At 35.4% G+C, this 26,187-nt stretch overlaps 5 protein-coding genes and 1 pseudogene across 6 annotated transcripts; 2 read left to right on the forward strand and 4 right to left on the reverse strand.

The window, feature by feature from the left end:
* Window positions 1-1,894: 1,894 nt before the first annotated feature.
* On the reverse strand, window positions 1,895-2,627 carry LOC133293200 (uncharacterized; annotated as a pseudogene).
* Window positions 2,628-3,459: 832 nt separating this feature from the next.
* On the forward strand, window positions 3,460-6,309 carry LOC133293202 (uncharacterized). Its single transcript, XM_061491738.1, has one exon. It carries the CDS (start codon window positions 3,460-3,462, stop codon window positions 6,307-6,309), a length of 2,850 nt encoding a protein of 949 aa, XP_061347722.1.
* Window positions 6,310-9,612: 3,303 nt separating this feature from the next.
* Window positions 9,613-10,983, forward strand: LOC133293203 (UPF0481 protein At3g47200-like). The gene has a single exon (XM_061491739.1). It carries the CDS (start codon window positions 9,613-9,615, stop codon window positions 10,981-10,983), a length of 1,371 nt encoding a protein of 456 aa, XP_061347723.1.
* A 629-nt stretch (window positions 10,984-11,612) lies between these two features.
* Window positions 11,613-12,596, reverse strand: LOC133293209 (uncharacterized). The gene is made up of 2 exons (XM_061491747.1): window positions 12,156-12,596; window positions 11,613-12,062 (listed from the first exon to the last, which is right to left on the reverse strand). Exons 1-2 carry the CDS (start codon window positions 12,541-12,543, stop codon window positions 11,704-11,706), a joined length of 747 nt encoding a protein of 248 aa, XP_061347731.1. The 5' UTR covers window positions 12,544-12,596; the 3' UTR covers window positions 11,613-11,703.
* A 3,500-nt stretch (window positions 12,597-16,096) lies between these two features.
* On the reverse strand, window positions 16,097-21,448 carry LOC133293207 (pentatricopeptide repeat-containing protein At4g28010). 2 transcript variants are annotated; one of them, XM_061491743.1, is made up of 4 exons: window positions 19,221-21,448; window positions 19,059-19,112; window positions 18,309-18,475; window positions 16,097-16,444 (listed from the first exon to the last, which is right to left on the reverse strand). In XM_061491743.1, the coding sequence occupies exon 1, from the start codon at window positions 21,438-21,440 to the stop codon at window positions 19,263-19,265; it is 2,178 nt and encodes a 725-aa protein (XP_061347727.1). In that variant the 5' UTR covers window positions 21,441-21,448; the 3' UTR covers window positions 16,097-16,444; window positions 18,309-18,475; window positions 19,059-19,112; window positions 19,221-19,262. The 2 variants fall into 2 exon arrangements, with proteins under 2 accessions (XP_061347727.1, XP_061347728.1); XM_061491744.1 differs by having other exon boundaries at window positions 18,309-18,480.
* A 2,451-nt stretch (window positions 21,449-23,899) lies between these two features.
* LOC133293204 (uncharacterized) lies at window positions 23,900-25,183 on the reverse strand. Its single transcript, XM_061491741.1, has one exon. The coding sequence runs from the start codon at window positions 25,181-25,183 to the stop codon at window positions 23,900-23,902; it is 1,284 nt and encodes a 427-aa protein (XP_061347725.1).
* Between the last annotated feature and the right edge of the window lie 1,004 nt (window positions 25,184-26,187).

A 26,187-nucleotide genomic window follows, 5' to 3' on the forward strand; every position in this document is an offset into this window, starting at 1 on the left:
CCAGTGGGCTCTCGTGTGAGGGGGCGTGTTGAGAAATATAGTCTCACATTGAGTGTATCGGCAACTAATGTGAAGTTTATAAGACTTTGGGCACTCCTACTCTTTGAGCTAGCTTTTGAAACGGTAACCTCAAAGTTCTTAACAAATCTTAATAGCTTTGTTGGATAGAGTACTTAACATTAAGCTTAAAGATATAGCGATTAGTGAAGCTTTTTATTTATTTATTTATTTATTTTTGCAACCTGTCGAAGATGCCCAAGTATAGGTCCGCTCTCATAAAGAAATCTTTCATTGAAGCTGTTTCATGAATTAGAGCAAAGGCATCAAGCCCTTCTATGTTTATAGCTTTTCATAGCACATGGTCCTTTGAATCAGCATCTTTTAGCTGGTACAGACCCGGTTAAAAACAATTGGTTAGATCTTGTCAATGTTCTAAATAATTAAGAAGTTTTTTTTATTCAGTATTAATTTTAGCCCAAGTGATAAAGCATGTTACTTTACCCGTAACTCAAATTTCTTTTTATGTCTTACAACATATGAGAAATAATAAATCCTCTTTTTATAGCTTATCTTAAATTAAAAAATAAAAGGGTTTGGTCGTTCAATTCCTCCCTAAAGAGAATGATATCTCAAAGAATAAATGAGAAATGAGTGGTTCATCCCTCACTAAACTGGTTTTCAAAGAATAATAGCTGCCTCGATACAATGAGCTATCGCTCAAAGGGCAAAATTCAATGCACAAAACTTTAATTTTTTTTTTTCAAGATATTAATTGGTGTCCGAAACTCTAACAAACCCGCCTAATTTAATTTTGAATTTAAGCATCTCCATCGTCTTCAAGAGTTGTTATTCTTGAGTGGTGGGAGAGGACCTCGGTTCGAATCCCACCAACACCATCTGGGGAGGGGCATAAGTACCGTAATCTTTGGACTCGTACCCGAACTCTGGATCAATCTCATAGGCGGCTCAAAGAGTCGAACCCGTGGGGATACCGGGGGATTCTTATTCGCCTCAAAGAGATAATTAAGATCAGTTTCCAAAAAGAGTTGTTATTCTTGGAATGGAACTTACTATGTTTTTTACCCTTAAATATTTACAAGAAAGTATTTCTCACATTCAAAATTGTGATCTTCTAGTCATAATTAAGCAAGGCTCACTCTCAAAGGACTTTGCATATTTAAATTAATTTATTTTAATGCCAAAAAAAAATTTAATTAAAAGATTTAAGGGAAAGCCTCTAAAAAAGTGATTAATTTTTCAAAAGAATTATTTATCAAACATGCTACTAGTCTGTGTATGCAAAGTACAAATAGATATGGAGATAAAGGGTATTCCAGTCTAGGTGAGAAGTAAAAAGTCACATAAATTCTGGGAACCCAACATCCAATAATGTAAATTCCAATTATTTCTGTGATATGCCTTTCTAAATCCACTTTTAACTAGCTTGTAACCTTTCTTTTTGCTCATCGAGTGAAAAACCTCTTCAACTATAACAAAGTTATCTGAACTGTGCCTCGCGGGAATGAAGCTACACTGATTGGGAGCTATAAGAAAATCCAAGTGATATTTCATTCGGTTGGCAATAACCTTCGTAATGATTTTAACAGCCTTCGTGAATGTAAATTTATCCATGCATATTAATAGATTATTACGAGTTACATAAATTGATATGATATAACAGAACATTACTATGTTGTACTAAGGAAGCCCATAACTATATCACTACTACAAATTAAAGCTAAGACAGAAAATACTGAAAATTCTAATAGTTGGAGAGTACTGAAGCTAGCGTGCACAGGCCTTGTGTATGCAATTTTGAGCAGCATCAAACTTAATTGCATTAACATCCAAAAGAACACTGTCTAGCTACTAGGCTATGCTTCAAAGCTGTTATTATTAAAGCCGAGACCTTAGCATAAATTGACCCTCAGCTACTAGTCTTGTTTCTGTTAACACTGGTGTTGCTCCACCATCAACATTGTTACCTGCAGGTTCAACTTTCCCAGTACTGGAGTTGGAAGTACTTGTGACTTTCAATGTGTATACTGCATCACCAAGAAAATAATACACTTCTAGTCACGGACTTAGATGGGTACTGAAATATGGAAATTTCATGAATAATTAAGCCAAGTCAAAATGTTGAAATTGATCCAAGGAACTAATGAATCAAGTGATTAGTAATGTAAAACTGGTCTAGTCATGTTATTGTATTCTTAATACCCTCCAACATCTTATCATGACTTTTTGACTAAAATTCTCCAAAATAAAATTTCTTCAAATGCAAACTGACCTGGTGGAGGGGAAGTGGAAGTTGGGGTGAGCTATAGGATCTGCTCACAAACAGCTGAAATTTGACACTACCTGTTGGGTTCTCCTTAAAAGCAGAAATCAGCAAATTAGGGAGAGGTAAGGCAGGGACTTGTTGGTCTAAGGTTGATAAGGGTGCTTCAGAATTGTGCTTAAGCTTCTTGTGGTCATGGTCTGCATCTGCACCAGAAGATGGGTAACCAAGTTGTTTATCCACAAACATGCTGAAAGAATTGTGTCTTTTCCTTTGGTTCGGTCCATGATCTTCCATGCTTCAAGATGAGGACTCAATTTTTCAATATCTAAGTGTCTGTATGGATTAGGACTTTTGACAAGAAAAGAGGTTAAGGTATTAAACATTAAAACATTTTATTCAAGCTTAAATAAACCAAAGAATTTAAGATATTGTAACTTTACAGATTTTGTGGAAGAATAAATTGCTGGGGTTGAGATTTCATCTCCCATAAATCAAGGGACTTTTAGTCTAACTGCAATAGTTGTCAATGTTCGACAACTTTATTCTCTTTCTCGAGCCCATCCTTTGGGGCGTAGAGGAGGGAAAAAAAAGTTTTGGAAAATCTGGTATCAAATTTTTTTTCCACAGTAAGTTAAGAAAAAGTGTTTGGTAGGACAAATTTTTTTTGAAAAAAAAAGTTATTTTTACTGATGTTATATTTGTTTAATTGTAAAATATTGATGGAAATCTGAACTGAAATAACAAAATTATCCATTTGTACACATTTATTGATATATTATATAAGAGCATTTTGTCTCAAAATATGAAAATATATTTGATGCACTTGAGTCACCATAAGTCATCATAATTGTCATTTAGAGGGGTTTTAAGGCCTTTTATGAATTTTAATAATTGCAGACGTTTCAGTTTGCATGACTTTATGTTTGGTTTATGATTATGTCTGTTTTGAGTCAGTTTTATTTCTGTTTTGTGTCAGTTTTAATATCATTGATAGTCCTTTATTGTTGTTTACGTTATGTATTGCCTGATTAAAAAGGCTTTGTAGAAGGATGTGAAGGGCAGACTTTGATTTGTTGAAGAATAATAATATAGCAGAAAACTTCTGCATTTTCCTGAAAGCCTACTTTCCATATAATTCTGCATCATTTGGTATCAGAGCTCAGGTTGCCTTAAAGATGGCTGAGCAGGAAAATCGCGGAGGTCGTGGTCGTGGTCGTGGACGAAGAGGTCGTGGCGGCAGAGGACGCGGTCAACCTACCGATGACGATTATTATACTGATGCGAGAGATGCTGAAATTGAGGAAAAGGACAGACGGATCCAAGAACTCGAACAACTGCTTGCAGAGGCACAGTTGCACGGGTCAGAAGGGAGACAAGAATCTGAACTGTCATCTCTAGAGGAAGAGGAGGACGAAAATCCATTTTTGAACCGCGAAATACCAAGGAGAGGTCGAACCGGTGATCAACCCTTCACTTCCAATTTTGGGATGAAGATCGAGATTCCAGAATTTGAGGGATCAACTCACCCTGACGTATTCATCGACTGGTTACACACCATCGAGAGGGTTTTTGATTTAAAAAACCTCACAGATGAGCAAAAGGTGAAATTAGTGGCAATCAAATTGAGGAAGCATGCCTCAATCTGGTGGGAACATGTCAAGAAACAAAGAATCAGAGATGGAAAGTCTAAGATTCAAAGATGGGACAAGATGAAGAAATTGTTGCAGCACAAATTTTTGCCTGCTCAATACAGACAAGAAGCCTTTATTGAGTATCACAATTTCAGGCAACGTGACCTTACAGTGGAACAATACACCACTGAATTTGATCGTCTTCGAATGCGTTGTGACATGGTCGAAGAAGATGAACAAGTGATTGCTCGATATCTAGGTGGATTACGGGATGAAATTTCTGATGTTGTGTACTTACAACAGTATTGGTCTTATGAAGATGTGTGCAAACTGTCCTTGAAGGTGGAAGGACAATGTAAAAGAAAGGGTGACCGTTCGAAGTTTCAATCAAGATTTCCTAGAAAAGAATTCGGAGCTAAATCAGTGAGTTCTTCAGCAACTTCACCTGCTGGAAGGAGTTCTATGCCTCAAAAAAATATTCCCAACAAGGAAGGGTCGATCAAAGGATGTAGTACAGGAAAGAGGTGTTTCAAGTGCCAAGGAATTGGACATTTTGCTGCAGATTGTCCAAATAAACAGATTGTGACATTTGCAGAGGCTCCAATTTTTGATGAAGAACCAATCTATGACAATGTCGATGAACAAGAAGAAGCAGAATCTGAAGAGGTGGGGATTGTCTATGCTGATACCGGAGAATCACTAGTCGTTCGGAGGGTCTTGAATGTGGATATGGTGAATGATGAAACATGGCTTCGACACAATATTTTCCACACCAAGTGCACCAGCAGGGGAAAAGTATGCAGTGTGATTATAGACAGAGGGAGTTGTGAAAACGTGGTTTCTACCACTATGGTAGAAAAATTGGGGCTGAAAACAGAAGAACACCCACAACCGTACAGGCTGTCTTGGCTAAAAAAAGGGAATGAGGTGAAAGTAACCAAAAGATGCCTAGTGTGTTTTTCAATTGGGAAAAGATATTCAGATGAAGTATGGTGCGATGTCATTCCTATGGATGCTTGTCACATTTTATTAGGCAGGCCATGGCAGTTTGATAGGAAGACAAAACATGATGGTTTCAAAAATACTTACACCTTTAAGAAGGATGGCCACCTTATTACACTAGCACCTTCAGATTGGAGGAAGGAGGCGAAGAATTCTATGCTGTCCAAGGCAGAATTTTTAGAAGAAGTCATTGGTGCAACTGAGATATTTGCACTAGTGGTGATAGTAGGAAACGATAATGGTCCACATATTCCCTTGAAGATTGAACCTATACTGACAAAATTCGCTGATGTAATGCCAGGGGAGATGCCACCAATATTACCGCCTATGAGAGATATTCAGCATTGCATAGACTTTGTTCCCGGAGCAGCCATTCCAAATAAGGCAGCTTACAGAATGAGTCCCAAAGAACATGCTGAGTTGCAGAAGCAGGTACAAGAATTGCTTAAAAAAGGGGCGGTCCGCGAAAGCTTGAGTCCTTGTGCAGTACCAGCATTATTGGTTCCCAAGAAGGATGGGTCATGGCGAATGTGCATTGACAGCAGAGCTGTTAACAGAATCACCATCAAGTATCGTTTTCCTATTCCACGTTTTGATGATCTGATTGACCAACTTCATGGCGCAACTATTTTTTCTAAAATAGACTTGCGTAGTGGATATCACCAGATCAGAGTTAGGCCTGAAGATGAGTGGAAAACAGCCTTCAAAACAAGAGATGGTTTATATGAATGGATGGTGATGCCATTTGGGTTGAGTAATGCACCAAGCACCTTCATGCGACTAATGAACCAGGTTTTTCGATCTTTCATTGGTCAATTTGTGGTAGTCTATTTTGATGATATTTTAATATATAGTCCATCTGTTGAACAACACTTGGTCCACTTGAGAAAAGTTCTTGAAACATTGCGTGAGCAGAAGCTATTTGTTAATGTGAAGAAGTGCCATTTTCTCACCTCAAGCGTGACCTTTTTGGGTTACATTATCTCAAAAGATGGTATTCAGATGGATCCAACAAAGGTTGAAGCAATTACAGGTTGGGAAACACCAACAAGCATTCATGAAGTCCGAAGCTTTCTTGGTTTGGCTTCCTTTTATAGGAGGTTTATTAAAGATTTTAGCTCCATTTCGACACCAATTTCTGATTGTCTTAAAGGAAACAAGTTTCTATGGACTATGGAGGCGGAAGCTGCGTTTCAGATCTTAAAGGTTAAGGTAACTGAGGCCCCTGTTCTAATATTACCTAATTTTTCTGATGTGTTTGAAGTGCATTGTGATGCTTCTGGAGTAGGAATTGGGGGTGTACTAAGCCAAAAAGGGAAGCCAATTGCATTTTTTAGTGAAAAGTTGAATGAAGCCAAGAGGAAGTATTCGACGTATGACAAAGAGTTTTAAGCTATAATTCGAACTTTGGAACATTGGAGGCATTATCTTCTATCTAAGGAATTTGTCTTATATTCAGATCATGAGGCATTGAAGTATATCAACGGGCAGCATAAGCTCAATGCTAGACATGCGAAATGGGTAGAATTTCTCCAATCTTTCAGTTTTGTTATTGTTCATAAAGCTGGAACTTTAAACAAGGTGGCTGATGCTTTGAGCAGAAAGCATTCTTTGTTAACTACTATGCAGGTGACTTATGGAGGAAGTGCCAAATTGGACCCTATCAGCAATTTCAAATTGTAGAAGGGTTCCTTTTTAAAAATAACAAATTGTGCATTCCTCAATGTTCATTAAGGGCAGCCATTATACTTGAAGGACATGCTGGTGGCCTAGCAGGACACTTTGGTATTGACAAAACCAAGGCGCTGATTGGTGAGCACTTTTATTGGCCACAGATCGAATCTGATGTGACCAAATTGGTTGCAAGATGCAGGACCTGTCATTTAGCAAAAATGACAAAACAAAATAGTGGCCTCTATATGCCACTACCAATTCCAACCGCTCCTTGGGAAGATATTAGCCTTGATTTTGTACTCGGCCTACCGAGAACACAACGCAACAAGGATTCTGTTATGGTGGTAGTAGATAGGTTCTCTAAGATGGCACATTTTATTCCTTGCAATAAGACTTTTGATGCTTCGCAAGTAGCTAAATTATTTTTGCAGGAAATAGTCAAACTTCATGGTGTTCCAAAAACAATTACATCAGATAGAGATGTGAAGTTTGTGAGTCACTTTTGGCGTACTCTATGGCGACTAATGGGGACCAAATTGCAGTTCAGTTCTTCACACCACCCGCAGACAGATGGTCAAACAGAAGCAGTAAATCGGAGCTTAGGTAACTTGCTGAGGAGCTTAATAGGAAACAATCCCAAACATTGGGATTTGGTACTACCACAGGCAGAATTTGCCTACAACAGATCCCAGCACCGCACTACTGGCAAGAGTCCTTTTGAGATTGTCTATGGGCGTGCTCCAATTACACCAGTAGAACTATCACCTTTGCCAATTCAGAAATATTTTAGCTCCGATGCAGAGGAACATGCTAAGCACATCAAGGAACTCCACTCTCAAGTTCACAGTCAAATTCAGAAACAGAATGAGAAATACAAGCAACGGGTAGACAAGCATAGGAAGCAACAGATCTTCAAGGAAGGAGATCTAGTATGGATTCACTTGCGCAAAGAACGTTTTCCTGCTAAACGCTCTGGCAAGTTGCAACCCCGAGCTGATGGTCCTTTTAGAATCCTTTAGAAAATCAATGACAATGCATATAAGGTTGAGTTACCAGGGCAGTATAATGTGGCTGGCACTTTTAATGTTGCAGATTTATCCCCATACTGTGCCGAAGATGAAGGTGACATGGCAGATGAAGACAATGCAGATTCGAGGACGAATCTTCTCGTGGTAGGGGAGGATGATGCACTTGAGTCACCATAAGTCATCATAATTGTCATTTAGAGGGGTTTTAAGGCCTTTTATGAATTTTAATAATTGCAGACGTTTCAGTTTGCATGACTTTATGTTTGGTTTATGATTATGTCTGTTTTGAGTCAGTTTTATTTCTGTTTTGTGTCGGTTTTAATATCATTGATAGTCCTTTATTGTTGTTTACGTTATGTATTGCCTGATTAAAAAGGCTTTGTAGAAGGATGTGAAGGGCAGACTTTGATTTGTTGAAGAAATATAATATAGCAGAAAACTTCTGCATTTTCCTGAAAGCCTACTTTCCATATAATTCTGCATCAATATTTTTTAATTGGTGGGGAAAAAATAATATCATGGATGAAATGAGATTATTTTTTTCCCATGTATAATTAAAAATGAGAATGATGAAAAAAAAAAAAACTATCTCAAGATAATTTTACTATTACTTATACTTACTTGGTAAAAAAAAAAAAACCCACCCTACTTTGCCATAATTTCCTCCAAAATACTCGTAACAAACACTTTAGTTACCCTTAGCTTTTCTTCTCCATTGCAGTAGCATACGTGTTTTTTAATATATGTAGTTACTTAACCTTCTTGAGTCCAGATAATGGAACCAATGTAATTTAAAAAAAAAAAAGATAATGGAACCAATGCTAAGCCATAGAATGGTAATTTACTACTCGGTATTATCTTAGTATGATCATAATGTCACACAAATGACATCATCTCAGAAATTTAGCAATAACAATCAATAATATTTGTGGGAGGCTTACCTTAGTGAATAAATTTTTGGTGCTATTATTGCACCTAAATTTAGTGTATCTTATCAATTAAAATATTACACATAAGAGGAGAAAGAGAGAATTTGTCAGAGAATTTTTTTTTTTGGCTGACATATAATATTTACATCGATGGAATACACTGAAATTTTTGATACAACATCACCAAAAATTTATTTTCCCTTGTCGTCATTTGTAAATTATTGACCATGTGCTAGAGACAAGTGGGCTTGAGTAAACGAAATTGTACTTTTGTAACAGACACATAAAAAGAAAAGACATAGAGTGGTGGACAGCTAATAGATGGAGACATTTTACCCAATCATAAATCACGAAAGAATTTAAGATAATGTAAACATATAGAGGTTGAGATTTCATCTACCATAAATCAAGGGACTTTCTTAGTCTAAATGCAAAAGTTGTCAGTGTTCACCAACTTTATTCACTTTCTCGAGCCCTCCCTTTACCTTTTGTTACCCTTACTTTTTCTTACCCATTACAGTATGTAGCGTGCATTTTTCTTTTTTATTGTTATTAATATAGTTACATAAGTCCAGGTAACGGATTATTTGCTAAGCATTATAATGGTAATTTACTACTCGGTTGGTATTCTGTTACTATAGAAGAATGGCCTCAAGTACAGGTCAAAATCGTAATCATATATATGAAATCATCTCAGAAATTTAGCAATAAACTATCAATAATATTTGTGGGAAGCTTCCCTTAACTATCAATAATATCTAAAGTCTCTTTTTCACAGTAGGCTACAAGTCCAATAAAAATATATTCTTTGACTGTTCTTGAATCCTTTCAAAGTTTGAATAAATGGTATGGTATATAGTGTATTACATCTAACGAGGGTGACATAACATTAGGAAATGCCAAATCAGTCCTCAAACAGAATCACAAATATCCCATATGAAATTGAGTTTGAGGTGTGACTGGTTTCCCCAAATCCCCTTCTGTCCTTCCCTGGTTTGAGTGTTTCAAAGTTGCATTTTCTGTCCAGATTTATATCCTTCATTTCAACACTAATCTCAGCTATCATGGACCAAACTCAAAATGAGTCTGGTTGGATGCATTCTATCAAAGTAACACTGGGTTCTCTAGATCACAGAGAGGTTAAATCTTTCATAAGCAGCATTCCCAGTGTTCCAAGCAAACTTAGAAAACCCAATGAGGAAGCTTACTCACCTAAGCTTGTCACCATTGGACCAATACACAGGGGAACCAGTAGCCACCTGCTAGCCATGGAAGAACACAAATGGCGTTACATGCTTGCTCTTCTTCACAGAACCCAAAACCCAGTTTCAACCTTGGATGAATGTGGCACAGTCATTCTAGGCTTGGATGATGCAGTTCGTGCAAGCTATGGAGGTAACATCAAATATGAACCTCATGAGCTAGCTAAAATAATGTTACTTGATGGTTCCTTCTTGTTAGAACTCCTCCTTAGGTGTGGTCCACAAGATATGGTACCTCAAATTCCAAATGAAGATAACCATCATGGTTCTTCTTCAGACCCTATACTAGGACACCAAGAGATGCTATCATCTGTTCTCACTGATCTCACTTTGTTAGAGAACCAAATACCCTTTTTTGTTCTCAAGACATTGGCTAGGACACTTTTTCCAAATGTCTTCACAAGTCAAGTTGATCACCTTGTTGCTGATCTTACACTGTCTCTCTTTTGCTACCCTTTGATTCGTTGTCCTGCTGTGGCACATTTTCTTCATCTTATGCACTTGTCTTCCATTATTGATGAGGGGCAGAAGGTGAAACAAGCTCAACAAGAACTAAAGCGTTGTGCTACAAGGCTCAGAGCTGCTGGGGTAACAATTAGACCAGTAGATAGGCATAGCAAGCTTGTTAATTTGTTTGGCTTTGACATAAGGTTCCTCAAAGGGGTGCTAGAAATCCCACCTTTGCATGTAGTCGAAACAACTGAGGTCTATTTGAGGAACTTCATTGCTTGGGAACAAAGCAGAATTGGAATCAGCAGGCAATTCACTTCTTATGCTTTGTTACTCAGAGGCTTGATATGTTCTCTGCAAGATATTGAGACGCTTGTGGACAATGGAGTTCTGGTGAAAGATACTAAGATCAGCAATGAAGATTTGCTCACTTTATTTGGCACAATCACAAAGGGTGTGGACCAAATGGACTCCAGTTACAGTAAACTTTGTGAGGACTTGAATACATACTCAGCAGTGAACCCCTTGAAGAAGTTCCCTATACTGATATGGCATTATTGTAGACTTTGTGTAGAATGCATGAGATACTTTTGCAAACGCAGCTACAGAATCTTGATTCGCGATCATATACCAAATGTTTGGAAATTGATAGGAATTGTGGTAGCTGCAGTGCTGCTTGTTCTCACCATTATGCAAACCTATTTTTCAGCCCGGGCTAAGTAAATTATGTTATTAAGTGTAACCATGACTCAGTAACCAAGGAATTTTGTGCCAAGGCTCGAAAAGTGAAAGGAAGCAATATAACTTTCTTTAAATTCTATACACTTATTCAGTTTGGTGTGTGCAAATACTAGTTGCTAATGGTTAGAACGTGCATCCAGATAGACAAAGGTAGGGTCATCAAAAGTTTCAACCACAAAACTTGTCGGCCAAAGTTAGCTATAATGCAAACAAAATTAACTGAGCGATTCTTTCATAGCAGCTTTCACACTAGCACTTGAAACGGAAGAGCTTTCTCACCTAGAATCCATTAATATCACTATTTTCTATTTTATGGCTAGTAGTCAATTTTCAATTATTGGAGCAAATTAAGTACCCCATAGACCGTTTGTCTAATTAAACGTCAAACCTTTTATTTTTATTAAAATTGATTACATTTTCTTATAACATTGTTTTGTAACTTTTCAATATACCAGTAAACATGGCAAAAGTGAGAAAGTATTAAATATCCAATAGACATCGCAGAAAACTTAGAAAAGGGAAAGGTAAAAAAGATGAAACATCATTTACTAAAAACATAAGAAAAAAATGAAACATCCATTTTAGCATGAATCAATTAAAAGAAAGGTCTAATTTGATGGCAGAGAGATCTGAACTTAGCCCTCAACTTGGAAGCTTATCATCCGCCGACATAAAACTTCTTTAAGCTCAAAATGCAACAAGTTATAACGTATCACGCAACAAATTCTGGCCCTCGGCAATGAGTTCCTGTCCTTTCTTGCGTAGGATCTCTGCTTGAAGCAACAACATAGCTCCTTTATGACCATTTTTCCCTGCCATCTCGATCTCATTAGTTGAGAAGCTCATAAGCTCCAGAAGGTGTGCTGCATCAGCCATCTCAAGTCCAACATCTATTGTAGTCTCCATATTTGACAGATCTTTCAAACGTTTCACAGTGCAATCTCGTTGACCCGCAATTGCTTTGTAGATTCCCCCAGTTTTAGGCCTCTTGGATAGTTCCTCAGCTGCCATAGACATCACTGATTCCATCTCAATCTGATCTTCTTTCCAATGACACTGACCTACATGCACAGCAGATGCAAACATAAATTACTTAAGGTATCTGATATCTATTAATTTTTCATATAAAGAGAAACTGGGGCATTAGAACTCACTGGCTGAGACAGTTGTGCCAACTTTCCCATCATTCTCCTCATAGTCAATGCCTGATGACTTGCTACCAATGGACAGTGGTGATGGTCCACTGTTAGCTGAATGCTTAATGAAAGTGCATGGAGAGGAAAAGTCTAGTGCTTCTCTTGTGCCAATGTTTTGTTTGAGAATAGGAGAAGCGGAGAAGTTGGGGGTGGTTTCTGATAAGGGAGCTTCAGAATTTGGTTTGAGTCTCTTGTGGCCATGGTCATGGTGACCACCAGGACTAGCCTCAATTGATTCAGTGTGGTGTTCTGATGGTGGAGAAAATGGCACAAACTTGGCGAAAGCATTGTTGTCACTGCTTCTTTTTCTTTGGTTCTGATGGCCAGGGTTTGGAGAATCCTCCATGATTTCTCCCCCACTTGCAGCCAAGGTAACAGTGGATTCTGAAAGTTCTTTTCGTGTTTATGTGGCAACAAAGTCCAAACACAAAAATAAATAAATTTTAATAAAAAAAAACCCTTAAAAACCAAGTAGGCAAAGCATGTGAACCCAACAACCAGCATCAACTACATAGGTTATTGTAAATCGAATTTATCAGACTCCAGCAATACTTTTTTGTAACCCATGTTCAAGAAGGGTACTAAGCTTGCCCATAAAAAAGCATCCAAATTTAGGATTGGGTTTTAGAGCAGAAAATGAATACAAGTATCTGCAAAACCCATGGGCCAATTCCACAGCCTCCATTAACATAGAAAGAGCCATCTATAATAAGTTTAATCCAACCCTCTTCTGCAGACACAAAACTTTCTCAAACTTCACTTAAAACCCCATATCCAAATTGTTTCCTCCACAATTCGAAAAGCATACTCATGAACCATAATAGCATTAACAATAATTTCTCTCATCTTTTCATTAGAATACTTACCACCTGGTGCAGAATTTGTAGGTGAAATGCTAGAGTGGATTGTCTATGCCGTGCTTGGTGTAATTTCCTTTGCAAGCAATTCAGTAAATGCCTCCTCAGATGGCTAGTGCTAGCTCCATTCCCACCCGTAGCGAATCTACATTTGCAATGGTTGCAAACTGCTTTTTGTCTACCATCGGGGATTTCAATTTCATAAAAATCATTCCAAACAAGTGATCTTTTCCGCTTCTTATTTGCTATGATTGAATCTCCAACATCTCTTACTTGTTTATCTTCACAGTTAACAACAATCATACCAAGTGTTTTGTCTTGAAGTTGACTTGAGTCAATTGGCACACTAACACTACCACTTCCAATTGGATTAGAGTCCATTTTTCAGGCCTATAAAAAAATAAGCACAAAAAATGGAGGATATTAAATTGTTAATTATATTTCCCAATAATACATGATTAACACATAAATCAGAAAATGAGGGGTATATTAAAGAAGCTAATGAAGTGAACCTCCTTGAAAAAACAAAGGGGTATATTACTCAACATGGAGATTTCATTTTCAATTCAATTTAAACAAAGAAGCAAGCAAATAAGCATCTAACTAAGTTACGGAGTGTTGGTGCTAGCTAGTCCATGACAATGCAATTACCAGTCCACTATTTTTATTTCAATTTTCACAAAAAAAGAACAGACAAACGTTCAGAAGTAAGAGATACAACAACAAATTCGCAAATTGAAACTTAAGAGTGACATCTAAAAATGAAAACGACAAACACGAAACTGTAGCAGCAAGTTGTACCTGTGATTCCTTGACAGTGGTTCGCTCATAGCTACTATGCTTTACACGTTTTAAATAGGGTTATTTTTAGGCTTGTTTTATTTTGCTAATCAAACCCGGCCCAAGATAGGTTAGGCTTTAAGACCATTTAGATTTATTTATTTATTTTTCAGGAATATGATATTTTTACTACCAAATGATGTTATTACCAATGTTATTATCATATCTTAACTGTTGATTTTCGTCGATCATAGGTTATTATTTATTATGAATTAATAATTAATTCATGAGTTTGATTTGTGAAAATAATAACCGTTGATTGGAAAATCAACGATCAAGATATGATAGTGACATTGATAGTAATATTATTTGGTAGTAACAATATTCTATCCCTATTTTTCAAAAGGTTAGAGTTATTTTGTGTTTGGATGAGTCTTAAAAAATATTTTTAAGTTAAAAAAAAATATTTTGTTTTTCAGAAGTTAAGAATTTTGGTTTTAAAAAATAGTTTTAGCTTTTTTTATTTTTTTTAAATACATCCAAATATACATATAAAATGAAAAGTATTTTACTTTAAAAAACATTAGTTTCTTGAAAATAAAAATAAAAATTCAGGGTAACAAGCCCTGGAGAGACCAAAAGTTGTGCACCTTACTATGTCACTGTCTTCGGATTAGGAAGCCATGGCTCTGCAAAAAAATTTCATAGGAAATATATCACAGCTATTATAGTTAAGGTTCAAATCACCTAATGATTGGAAAAGGTTATATGTTTCATGGGTATATATATATATATATATATATATATATATATATATATATATATATATATATATATATATATATATATATATATATAGGGCAGGATATTCTTACACCGATGTAAGAGTTAGAAGTCTTACACTCAATCTTGACCATTGATTCACTTGTATCTAATGGCTCACATTTCTAAAAAAATTTAGCCGTTAGATATAAATGGAATCAACGGATAAGATTGAGAGTGTAACTTACACTGGTGTAAAATGATCCTGACCCTATATATATATATATATATATATATATATAGACAGGATCATCTTACACCAATGTAAGAATAATAAGTCTTACACCAAATCTTAACCATTGACTTTCTGCATCTAACGGTTAAGATTTATTAGGTCTCACTCATTAATTAATTTTTAATTCCCAATAAATCTCAACCGTCGGATGCACGGAAATCAATAGTTAAGATTTGGTGTAAGATTTATTATTCTTACACCGATGTAAGTTGATCATATCCCATATATATATATATATACATACATATATATATATATACACACGAGGTATGATCCTTTGACATTAGTGTCAAATTTGAAATTTGACATTTCATATGAGAGTCGTTAGATAAAAAAAGATCAACGACTCTGATTTGTAAGTATGTGACACCATTGATTTTTTTTTTTATCTAACGGCTATTAGATGAGATGTCAAAATTTAAATCTAATAATGAAGTAAAAAAATCCTACCACTATATCTCTTATGTTATTAGGCTCAACTATAACCCTTGACTCAAACTTAAATACATGCATGCACGCGTCCTCTCTGTCGATGAATGCGTGGCACATAGTTTTGTCCTAGTTTTTTTTTATATATATTCTAATCTATTTATTGTTTCGCGACTAGTTCAATTCAGGTCGAATCTCGAGATTAAAACTTTAAACCTCTATAAAAAATAGTATTGGAGAGAACCGAAGAGATGCTCTTACTCCTATTTGCCTCATCATTTGATTTATCGTAACTTCTTTAGCACACTTGTTCATTGAAATGCTTCCTTGTAAGCTACCTTAGCTTATTTTTCGGGGTCTATATTTTTTATTCACTCACTAGAACCAAAACTTTACTATGGTTTTATGAATAAGTAGCAATACATATAGATGGCTAAATGCGAAAATTTTCTTAGGACAACCATGTTGTTCAGATCCATCTAAACATTGGTAATATGAGGAAATCCAACATAAAAAATTAAAAAAAAAATCTAGAGAAGGTTGTAATTTTCACATCCCTGAGCTTATTCAAGCAACATTGAAACATAAAATAAGAGAATTACAATCTTGATGTGTACCAAACTGGTGTAAATATGTTTATCGATAAAGTTGCCTATGGCAAGTGTCCTAAATTACTAATCTGACATTACAATGGGAACGGTAATTTTATAAAGAATTATTCTGTTTCTAACCATGAAATTCCAATATTTTCCATTGCACGTTTGGTGCATGTAATTGTGCTCCAAATTTAACACTGGAATTGGAACTGGGCCATTATTTAATGATAAAACCTCGCCTCATCACAATTCCATGGAATTGAAAACAAAAAATAAAATAAAATACAACCTTTCCCAATTCTTAACCCAAACCCTGAAAATTACAATTCAAACTAATCAAGAATTGAGATGATGTAATATATATTCCATACTTCTCAACCATCACCTATTTTTGATGTAACAGTTTTGACCGCTAAAGCACAACAACACTACCACTAACACTTAACACTGTCACTTTTGCCATGATCCTTGTCACTAACAGGAATAATTTTACCATTACTACTGCCGCCGCCACCACCACCTCTCCCTCTGAAACCATCACCGTAAAAAAACATTTAGTTAGAAATATCTATTAAATATTAAAATTATGTCAGCAATATTATAGATAGATCACACACCCAAACAATAAAATTAGAATAGAACCCAGAATGACAATTTTATTTCCTGATTCTTTGTCTAATCAAAACGTAAGTTTTATGAATCTGAATTAATTCCAATTCTAACATAACTAGAATAGAAATTATAATCCAAAACCTAAATGTCAATTCTGAATTCCAAATAAATCTGTTAGAGATCCCCTAAGCATCCATTGTTAATTCCAATTCTAACATAACTAGAATAGAAATTATAATCCAAAACCTAAATGTCAATTCTAAATTCCAAATAAATCTGTTAGAGATCCCCTAAGCATCCATTGTTAATTACAGTTAGAGTATCAACAGTTAGTTATAGAGGGAGAGATAATGGGGTATAAATAATAGAAGGGAAATAATAGTGAGGAGTCTTTTATTTTGGGAGCGGAAATCAGGAAGGAGGACTCAGGTTTCTCGAATACCTGAAGTAGTAGACTCTTTCTCACTGTCTTCTATATTCTATATTGTCCTATATTGTTTCTATACAGATCCAGAGATCATTTGTTCTATCAATAAAGAATACATTCTTTACATCAATTCTGGTCCAGTTCTATTAAAAATCCTAAAACATAAATTACAAATACCATTAATTTTTCTCTTATTCATTCTCATTGAAACTGTTCGATATATAAAAAAAAATCCAGTCTTAAGCTTCCATTTATCAGCTTCAGCTTTTAGTAGAGTTGTTCTTTAGTATGGTATTAGAGCATAGTGATCAAGTGGTCACGATTTTGATCCTTGCCCCTTCCATAGTTTCATAGTTAAATATTTAAATTAAGTTTCAACACAAGGTAAAGTAGCCCTATGAATTATCATTACGTGAAGGAGGAGGGTGTGTGTTAGAGATATAAAATCATTCCAGAGCCTCCACCTAACAGCTAAGCTTTTAAGGAAGTTTGTCTTTAACAGTAACTTCCAGATGAGAGCTTGACATTGACAGTAAAATTTTAACACCAACAAGGCAACACTGAAAAACCAAATGCTAAAACAAATATCTGGTAAAAGTATTGACATCAGTAGAAGACTAGAAAGTTGATCTCACCATAATCATGATTCAGGATCATCTATTAGACAAGTTCTTGACACAATAAAAGTAAGTAAACAGTCAAGAAGGGATCTAATCAATAAGTCCATTCTCTTAATTTACAACAAAGCTGGAGGCATCGGAATTGTTACCAGAGATGATTTAATTCAGACAATGGGATCCAACATAGAGGAAATTAGTAAGGGCTTGGGAGCAGCAAGTCTTGTGTTTCAGGCAGGGACATCTAAGACACAAGCTGAAGCTTAAATAACTTGCTAGGTCTAAATCAAAACATGCTCCTCAATCTTCTGGTACTAGTTAGTTCACTTGAATCCATGGAAACATCTCAGAAAAGTAACATTGAGCCAGATAGAACTGGGATGAATGCCTGTATATTCCATAGAAAAACCAAGTCATGGAAGATGGAGGGAATACTGCTAGTGATTGGTTTAAAAAAGGTTGAGCTAATTAGTTTTAATCGCGTTCATTTATCTGTTTGTTTAGTGCTGCCTTAGGCTGGCATAATGGCCAGTTTTGTTTTTGGGAGGTGTATGGGATTACTTGACCAGTTAATACAATCTCGTATCTATCTATGTCTAAAAATGAAGAAAGAGAGCCTCAATGTTAGCCAATCTGACACAAACTTCCTACTTCAAAAGCAGAAATTGGATCGCAAAATAATAACAAAGTGATGATATTGAAACCAAGAACAAGAGTCTCTGCGTTAGAAGCAAACCTGTGAGAATACATTTTGCCATTCTCATCCATGGCCTAATCATAGTTTTATATGGGGCATTATATACCATGAAGTTGAATTTTACATTTGCATCTCTTTACCATAAAATGGCAACTGGTTGAAATGCCAATAACCTCAAAACTCCATGATCGTTGGGTTGCCAATCTCTGTCCTAGCAAAACATTAATTTGACTTATATAAGTCATTGCTTGTCAAATACAACAAAATATGCTTGTTTTCAAGCTGAAAGTTCCCATTCTCTGAATATAAGTACATATATTACATGATTCAAATGTGCATCGAACTAAGAAAAATTTCTTCAAATCACACCTTCAAATAATATTGTATATACATATATGAGGTAACCATTCATGTGCAACCTCCTAACGGCTTAAGCTTTTGGCGGAGTTGGTCGTATGACATGATATCAAAGTTATGCCCAAGTGGTCTAGAGCTCAATCTTTATCGTCCCCATTTATCAAATAGAAAGTTGAATTTAAGCACAAGGTAACCAAAAATAAAAGCATGGATCTGTGTATTATCCATGCTTAGAGCCCAGTAAAAAAAGAAGGTCTCGCATGAGGGGACGGGTAAATAAATATAATAAAACCATTCATGTGCCTCTTTCTAATGGCTTAAGCTTTTGGGAGTCTGGTTGTGTGACAGTAACATCTCCCCAAGATTAACAGAAATATGTACAATTTATACACCAATGTAAAGCAGGCATAAAACAGACAAGAAGTGTCTTACCTGATCAAAATCAGAGACTGAACGAGGGTGTCCTACCATAAGACATGCAGCAATCTGAAATGAAACCAAACCATCTTGATAATTTTGACTATCTAAACAGAGAAACAAAAGTAGATAAAACTAGAACGTAACTAATTTAATGAAAGACAATGTAGAACTTACTTTAAGAGTACCATGACATCGCATTCTTGAAAGCAAAAACTATCATGCAACAAATAATTGAAGCTCTGGATGAACCTTATTAAGTTTCATCAAGAGCTCATTGCATGTAATGCTTGTTCCTTTCGATGTATGTTCTGAATATTTTGGAAGAATCTTCTTTATATCAATATCTTCTGACATGTGACAAAGACAAGCTAAGATGGTAGAAGTTAATTTTGAGTCTAGTACAACACCCTTATCAGCCATTTGATGAAGCAAGAAAATGATTTTTTCTGTCCCTCCCATTAAACCATAGCCCTTTAGCAAAGAATCAAATACAGCAGAATCCGGTACATGACCACAAGAGACCATTCTCTCATAGAGAGACATAGCCTCATCCAACTGCCCAAGTTTTGAGAACCTGTTTATCAATATAGAAAAGGTAATAGCATCAGGGACCAAATCCATGTTAAGCATCTCCAATAGCAATTCCTTGGCAGATTTAATATCTCCAGCTTTGAGGGTTTCATCAATTATAATATTAAAGGAGACAACATCAGGATCATGATTCACATTTCTCATTTCTTGAAATAAACTCCTAGCCTGCTCCAAACTACCTTCCCTGCACAAGGAAGCCATTAGTACATTATAATCAATTACTGTAGGTCTAATCCCAGAAGCTCTTCTTTTAGCAAAAAGTCCTTTTGCAATACTAAGCATCTGCATTTTGCACAGACCATTAATCATGACACTATAGGTCATTGAGTTGGGGGAAAATCCCAAGTCTACTGCATATTTCCAGAGTTCCAATGCCTTAATAAATTTTCCAGAATTGAGATAACCATCAATCAAAATATTATAAGTTACTGTGCTACTTGGGAACCCCCTTTTAACCATTGCAGAATGGACCCTCATGGCATCATTGAGACGTCCTTCCTTGCAAAGTCCCTGAATTAGAAAACTAAAAGTAAAGACATCAGGCTTCATATGGTACTCCTTGCTCAATAACAACTTCCAAAGGTCCATTGCCTCATCAATTTTTCCAACTCCACATAGTCCTTTCAATAATGTGTTGTAGGTAACAACATCAGGTTTCTTCCCCTTCTTTGCCATCATTTCTAGAATCCTGTGAGCATCATCCACCCGACCTTCCTTACAAAGTCCATTTATAATGACATTATATGTTAAAGTATTCGGCTCTTCCCCCTTTTGTATCATTAAATCCAACACTTTGAGTGCATCAGATGCCCTCCCATTTTTGCAAAGCCCATCAGCTACAACTGTATAAGCAACAACATCAGGACGAACTCCACTGGCCGTCATATCATTCAACATTTTGGAAGCTTCTTGCCACTTCCCATTCTTGCAAAGAGCATTCATCAAACAGCTATAAGTAACCACATTCGGAGCAACTTTCTTTTTCAACATCTCATTAAAGAGTTCTTTACCCCTCTCAATATCACCTTTGTTACAAAAGCCATTAATGAGAGCACTATACACAAACACATCTGCATCCAAACCCTTCTTCCCCATCTCCTCCAACAAATCCAACCCTTCATCAACTACCCCATTCTTACAAAAACCATCAATCAAAGCACCAAATGTCACCAAATTCGGCCTACAATCCCCAACCTTCATCGCCTCAAACAAATCCCTCGCTTCTTCCAATCGCTTTGCTTTACATAATCCATTTATAAGTGTATTATAACTACAGCTATCAGGATACACACAATTCCTCCCCATTTCACGAAACAAACACATGGCCTTGTCACAATCACCAATTCGACAAAAACCCTTCAACACAAGATTCACATTATAAACATTAACCCCAAAACCACGCTTTATCATCAACCCCAGGACCCCAAATGCAAACTTTGGCTTCTGGGTGTTGACAAAACTTTCAACCAAAGCACTCAACGAAGTAAACCTGGGCAAAACACACGCACGTGCCATCTTACAATAAACCGACAAGACAAGGTCATAGTGTCTTGCCTTTCGCAGGTTGTCTATGAGGGAGTTGCAGGAAAATTCAGAGGGAGGTGAATCAGAATCCACGGCACGGTAAAAGTGGGAAACAGCTTCGGAAAGTGACTGAGGAGGATTGGGTTTCGCACACTGGGAAGCTACATCAACGGTTGAAGAAGAAGCAGAAGAAGAACAAGAAGAAACATGGAAGGGACGAAAGTTGGAGGGAATAGAAACGATGGATCGAGAAGGATTAAGGAGGCGTTTTGGTATCATTGGTGAGATTGTTTAGGGGAGGTGGTCTTCGTGGCTTAGGCGCGGAAGGGTGCTGCAGATGCAGAGGTTGTCGTTCAAGTTGGAACGAAATAATAACATATAAAGGGTTTTTGTTTTCAGGATTTAGAGCTTGTTTGTATGGACTTGTGAAAAAAGTCATTTTAATGACTTCTTTATTTTAAAAAGCGCTTTCTATAAAAGTTATAGCTACTTAGATTTTTTAAAAATATTTAATTTTTGAAAAAAAGTATTTGGCTTTTGACTTCTGTTTTTTTACGACTTCTGCTTTTTTTAAAAGCAGACATCCAAATAGACTTTTTTCGAGAAGTGCTTTTTTTTTCTTAAAAAAAGCAACTTTTGAAGAAAAAAAAGCTCATCGAAACGGACCCTTAATGTGTCTACTGAGTTATTTATATTCGCTACAAAACAACATTATTTTTGGTTGAAAACACGTTAGTAAACAAATCAGGAGTCTTTAGTACAACATGGTGAAGGTACAGGTTTACATATTTAAAATTGATTATTAAAATCATGATTGGATTTGTATAAAAGCTTGTCTAATAAAAGACTGAGGCTCTAATTCAAAAGCTCGACCTTAGAGCTTCTCAGTCTTGGTAATTTTTTTATTTTATATTTTATACTACTTGTAATATCCTTCCTTTCTCCTCATTCCATTTCATCCTATTTTATTGGTTAAACAGATTTTTTTGAATGATTTTGTTTTATATTGTGCTATTTGAATATACATTGAATTTATAAATATTTATGAAATTACTATTACTGTTAATTGTATATTCTATTTGGATAATTTTTTGTTGTCTTATTTTTTAAACATGCTAAATCAGACTTTTATTTTTTTAAATAAGGCAGGTCATAGGTCAATAATTATATTTATAATAGGTAACATGCTTGATTAGGCTGACATATTTAAAACAGACTTACTCTTTTAAGATCAAAGCTTGGCTCGACTCGGTCAATTAACACCCCTACTTGAAAAATTAAAAAAATTATAATAAAAAGACTACTATAACCCTAAAATATATTATAATTATAAAAATACTTTGATTTCAGTCACAAAATAACATCATTTTGGACTCAATATAAATAATTTATTTACATTAATTGCAGATAAAATGAACCCTTAATTTAAAGGGATTAATATTTAATGGGATATGTGAAGAGAAAAGTAAAAAAAAATAATATCGGACCAAAGAAAAAAAAAAGCTGAGTAAAATACATGAATGTGCCTTTCATTTGTTAAAAAATCAATAAATATTGAGGTGATAATTTCCAACACACGTCTCACGAAAAATTTGTGTTGATTGCCATATTTTTAAATTAGTGTCGTGTTTGTGTAATAAAAAATGGGTTTGTCGGTTCTCCTTTCACTGCTGATGAGAAAAGAAAAATTTTAACACTAGGATACGTGGTCGTATCCTGGCCTAAAAAAAAAAAACATCAGGATCCACACGTGTATCCTGAGAAAAATAAGTTTTGCTGCACTTTTTTCTCATCTACAATGACATGAGAGCTACATGTCCCATAAAAAATTGATCTGTAAAAATTTATATCATGTCGTGTATTAACCTGTGAATTCAAAATTGTCCACATTAATATTTTAACATGTTGTTAATGTCATAAACAAGTTGTTCTATCTTATTATGTAATATTGACCCACATAATTAGTAACACAATTTGAAATTGAGAGATTATTTATGTCCTGTCATGTCAAAGTGCATAATCAAGGACACTGAGTTTGTGGGTTATTCGTGTTATATGGTGTTAATATGCAAAATAAGCGAGTCGTATTCGTGTTGAATGTTTTAATCCGATTTCAAATTTGTATCGTGTTGGTATTGAATTTTTTTATGTTCCTATCGAGTTTGTGTTGTAGTGTGTGGTGTTAATCCAAATTGTCATCCCTAGGATTGCATGAAAAAAATGGTTTTAATAAAAAAGAATAGCATAAAATATTCTATTTCATTTTATTTTATTAATGCATCAGGTAGCACTTGCTATACAAATGGAACGGAATGGAATGGAATAGTGTTATGATAGCTCCAACTCTTTTAACAGAAGTAAAATGTATCACATTCTTAATGGCATGCCTGAATTTTGTTTTATTTTTAAAATACACCAAACTTAGAATAGAGTACATATGTTATATTCTATTTCGTTCTAATTTGTCTACTAGATATTGTCTTAGACGCACTATATAAAGGATGAATATATTAGGAGTGTAGTGTGATTCAGTTTCTATCCTTTTTTAAGCATAAACAAATTCTTGAATAGATTAGAAATCCATAATTTGGATGCTGCAGGCTTGGCAGTTTCAACCATTCTTCCAATTCTTACAAGGAATGATATTATGCTATCAAGGGAATTTTGCTATAGCTGAGTCTCTTTGACACCTGGGAAATTTTCGTTTCTCTTCAAGGGAATTGCCTCCTTTTAAGGTTCTATATTATGCTATCACAAACAACACAGTGGTCTGAGATTAATCTTGCCATGACACTTCCCTCTTCAATAGCCAATTCTCTGCTTCTCTTGTTCCACAAGTGCACTGCAAAGGTCTCTCCCTCAGATAGTTCATTTAGCTTGCTTTCCACCAATCTTGATTCTGACTCATTTTCTGGTTTCTTGAAAAGCCTTCCAATTCTCAACCAATCCACAGGATAGAAGGCTTTAGGAGGCAAAATTGTAAGGTTGTATCCTGGTGTGCTTCCCACTCTCTCTATAACCCTTGAAACTAAGTAAGGCCCATTGTGGCCCCATTTATTTCCATCAAAAGTTGCAGAAAATTCCTGCAAAAAGTCCAATAAAATAGGGTGATTAATGTCAAATATCATAATTGCACCATTCAGTCTAGTCCATTTTTTAGTCACTGAGTCTACACTTTGTGCTCCAACTGCATTTCTCAACTCTGAGAAATCTTTAAGTACTATCATGTCTGTGTCCATGTAAACCCCACCATATTTGTACAACATTGCTAGCCTAATGAGATTAGAAAGATTTTGGGACAATGGGATATGTCCAGGATCTTTGTTACCACTATTCATCTCTTCAAGCCAACCTTCAGCTGGGGTGTCCTTAACCAAGAAAGGCAAATCTGGAGTGATTGCATAAACTTTGAAACCAAGATCAAGCAAAGGTTTCAAAATTCTGTATCCACGTTTAGAATCCATGGATCTTGATATAATCAACAAGCATCCTTGAGGGTGTGCTTTGAAAAGTGTATCCATGGTGAGAAACTCTCTTTTCCCAAAGGATTGTGCTGGAGAAAACCATGTGATGTGGAATAGCACTGAACAACCTTGGTTTAGGAAGTTCAAGACTCTACTATGAAATTGCTGTGATAAGTTACTTGACTGTAGAATCTCTAGTTCAGGAAGTAGTCTTCTGAACCATGCAATCCTTTCATTCCTTGATACATTCTCAGGAGGAATAAGAGGATCATGGTTTTCAATATCAGTCTCTTCCTCTTCCAGAGAAAGCTGAGGAGTGTCACCAATGTCAGTAGTTGACAATTCAATTGATTCATCAATAAGATGATCATCATCCTCCTTTAGAGTTTCATGGCTTGTCAAGTCAAAGGACTGTAGGGTAGAATTTGAGTAGATGCTTTCAACATAGATGAAAAGAAATATTGCAAAAAATAAAGTGGTATAGAAGACTGGTGATTTGGGATTGCGGATTTTTTGCTTGTATTCAAAGATCTTGCGAGATATTTTCTTAGAACCCATGATACTTTGGGATATAGGTAAGTTCCTCTATAATCTGACACTAGCCAATGTGCCTCTTAGAAGCAAAAATCAATAAGTGATTATGCTATGCATCCTAGAGTTTGTATTTATAAACTACCTTCTGAATTTCGGTTATAGGTGAATAATAAACATATTATAAAATATGGTCCACTAGCCACAAGGAAATGGTGATTGATGTGAGAGGATATAAACTTGGTATTAACTGTTGAAAAAACTAATAGGGTTTTCAACTTCTTGGAGCTAAAATATACAAACTGTACCTTCATTCAGCGTTTACTACTGTGTCTTAAAAATGACCACAATGCGGGCTAGGTAACAGTACTTTTTCTTCACATCAATGAATGCATTTATTTATTTTCGTTTTGAATAATATATGTTGTTTTTAGGGCCTTTAAGGTTGCCAATTTATTACCCTTTATAGTAATGCCTATTATCAATTTGAATCAAGATTGATAATGAGATCATTTATATGGATCTAACAGTATTAATTATATCAAATCAGGCTGATATAAGTCAGGTGCACTAAGATGTTTTGTCATGATCATCCATCTCCATGTGTGAAAAACGCCAGTTTTTCTTTCTCCCCCTGCCCCTTTTTCTTTAAACCTTTGTATTTATTTTATGACAATATTGATGCCGATTTCAATTTATATTGGAAAGTGAAGAAAGAAATATAATAAATAAAATAATGTAAACTCCAATTTTATTTCATTTTTTGGTATAATATTTTTCAAGTAAATTGTGTTGTTTTCCGCAATGTTATTAAATCTGAATCAATAAGACTCGGTTGAAATATCGGGTCAATGAAAAAAAAAATTGAACCAATAAAATTGAATATATATATATATATATATATATATATATATATATATATGAAAAATATTTTCTCATGTTATTGGAGACATTTTGTCTCATGTCATATAGGTAAATATGAGGGGCCCACTTTTTATAAAAAAATTAAAAATAAAAAAACTTAAAGGAAC

This window comes from Gastrolobium bilobum, unplaced genomic scaffold (genome assembly GCF_033153095.1).
Source record: "Gastrolobium bilobum isolate Gb01-03AN ecotype WA unplaced genomic scaffold, APGP_CSIRO_Gbil_v1 utg20278, whole genome shotgun sequence".
Lineage (NCBI taxonomy): Eukaryota > Viridiplantae > Streptophyta > Magnoliopsida > Fabales > Fabaceae > Gastrolobium > Gastrolobium bilobum.

Bases quoted from the DNA above. Each gene is read 5' to 3' on its own strand.
- LOC133293204 (XM_061491741.1), bottom strand. From the start codon at position 25,183: ATGGGTTCTAAGAAAATATCTCGCAAGATCTTTGAATACAAGCAAAAA.
- LOC133293209 (XM_061491747.1), bottom strand. From the start codon at position 12,543: ATGGAGGATTCTCCAAACCCTGGCCATCAGAACCAAAGAAAAAGAAGC. The intron at 12,063-12,155 runs GTGAGTTCTAAT...CTGTGCATGTAG, and splicing joins TGGCACAACTGTCTCAGCCA to GTCAGTGTCATTGGAAAGAA.
- LOC133293202 (XM_061491738.1), top strand. From the start codon at position 3,460: ATGGCTGAGCAGGAAAATCGCGGAGGTCGTGGTCGTGGTCGTGGACGA.
- LOC133293203 (XM_061491739.1), top strand. From the start codon at position 9,613: ATGGACCAAACTCAAAATGAGTCTGGTTGGATGCATTCTATCAAAGTA.
- LOC133293207 (XM_061491743.1), bottom strand. From the start codon at position 21,440: ATGATACCAAAACGCCTCCTTAATCCTTCTCGATCCATCGTTTCTATT.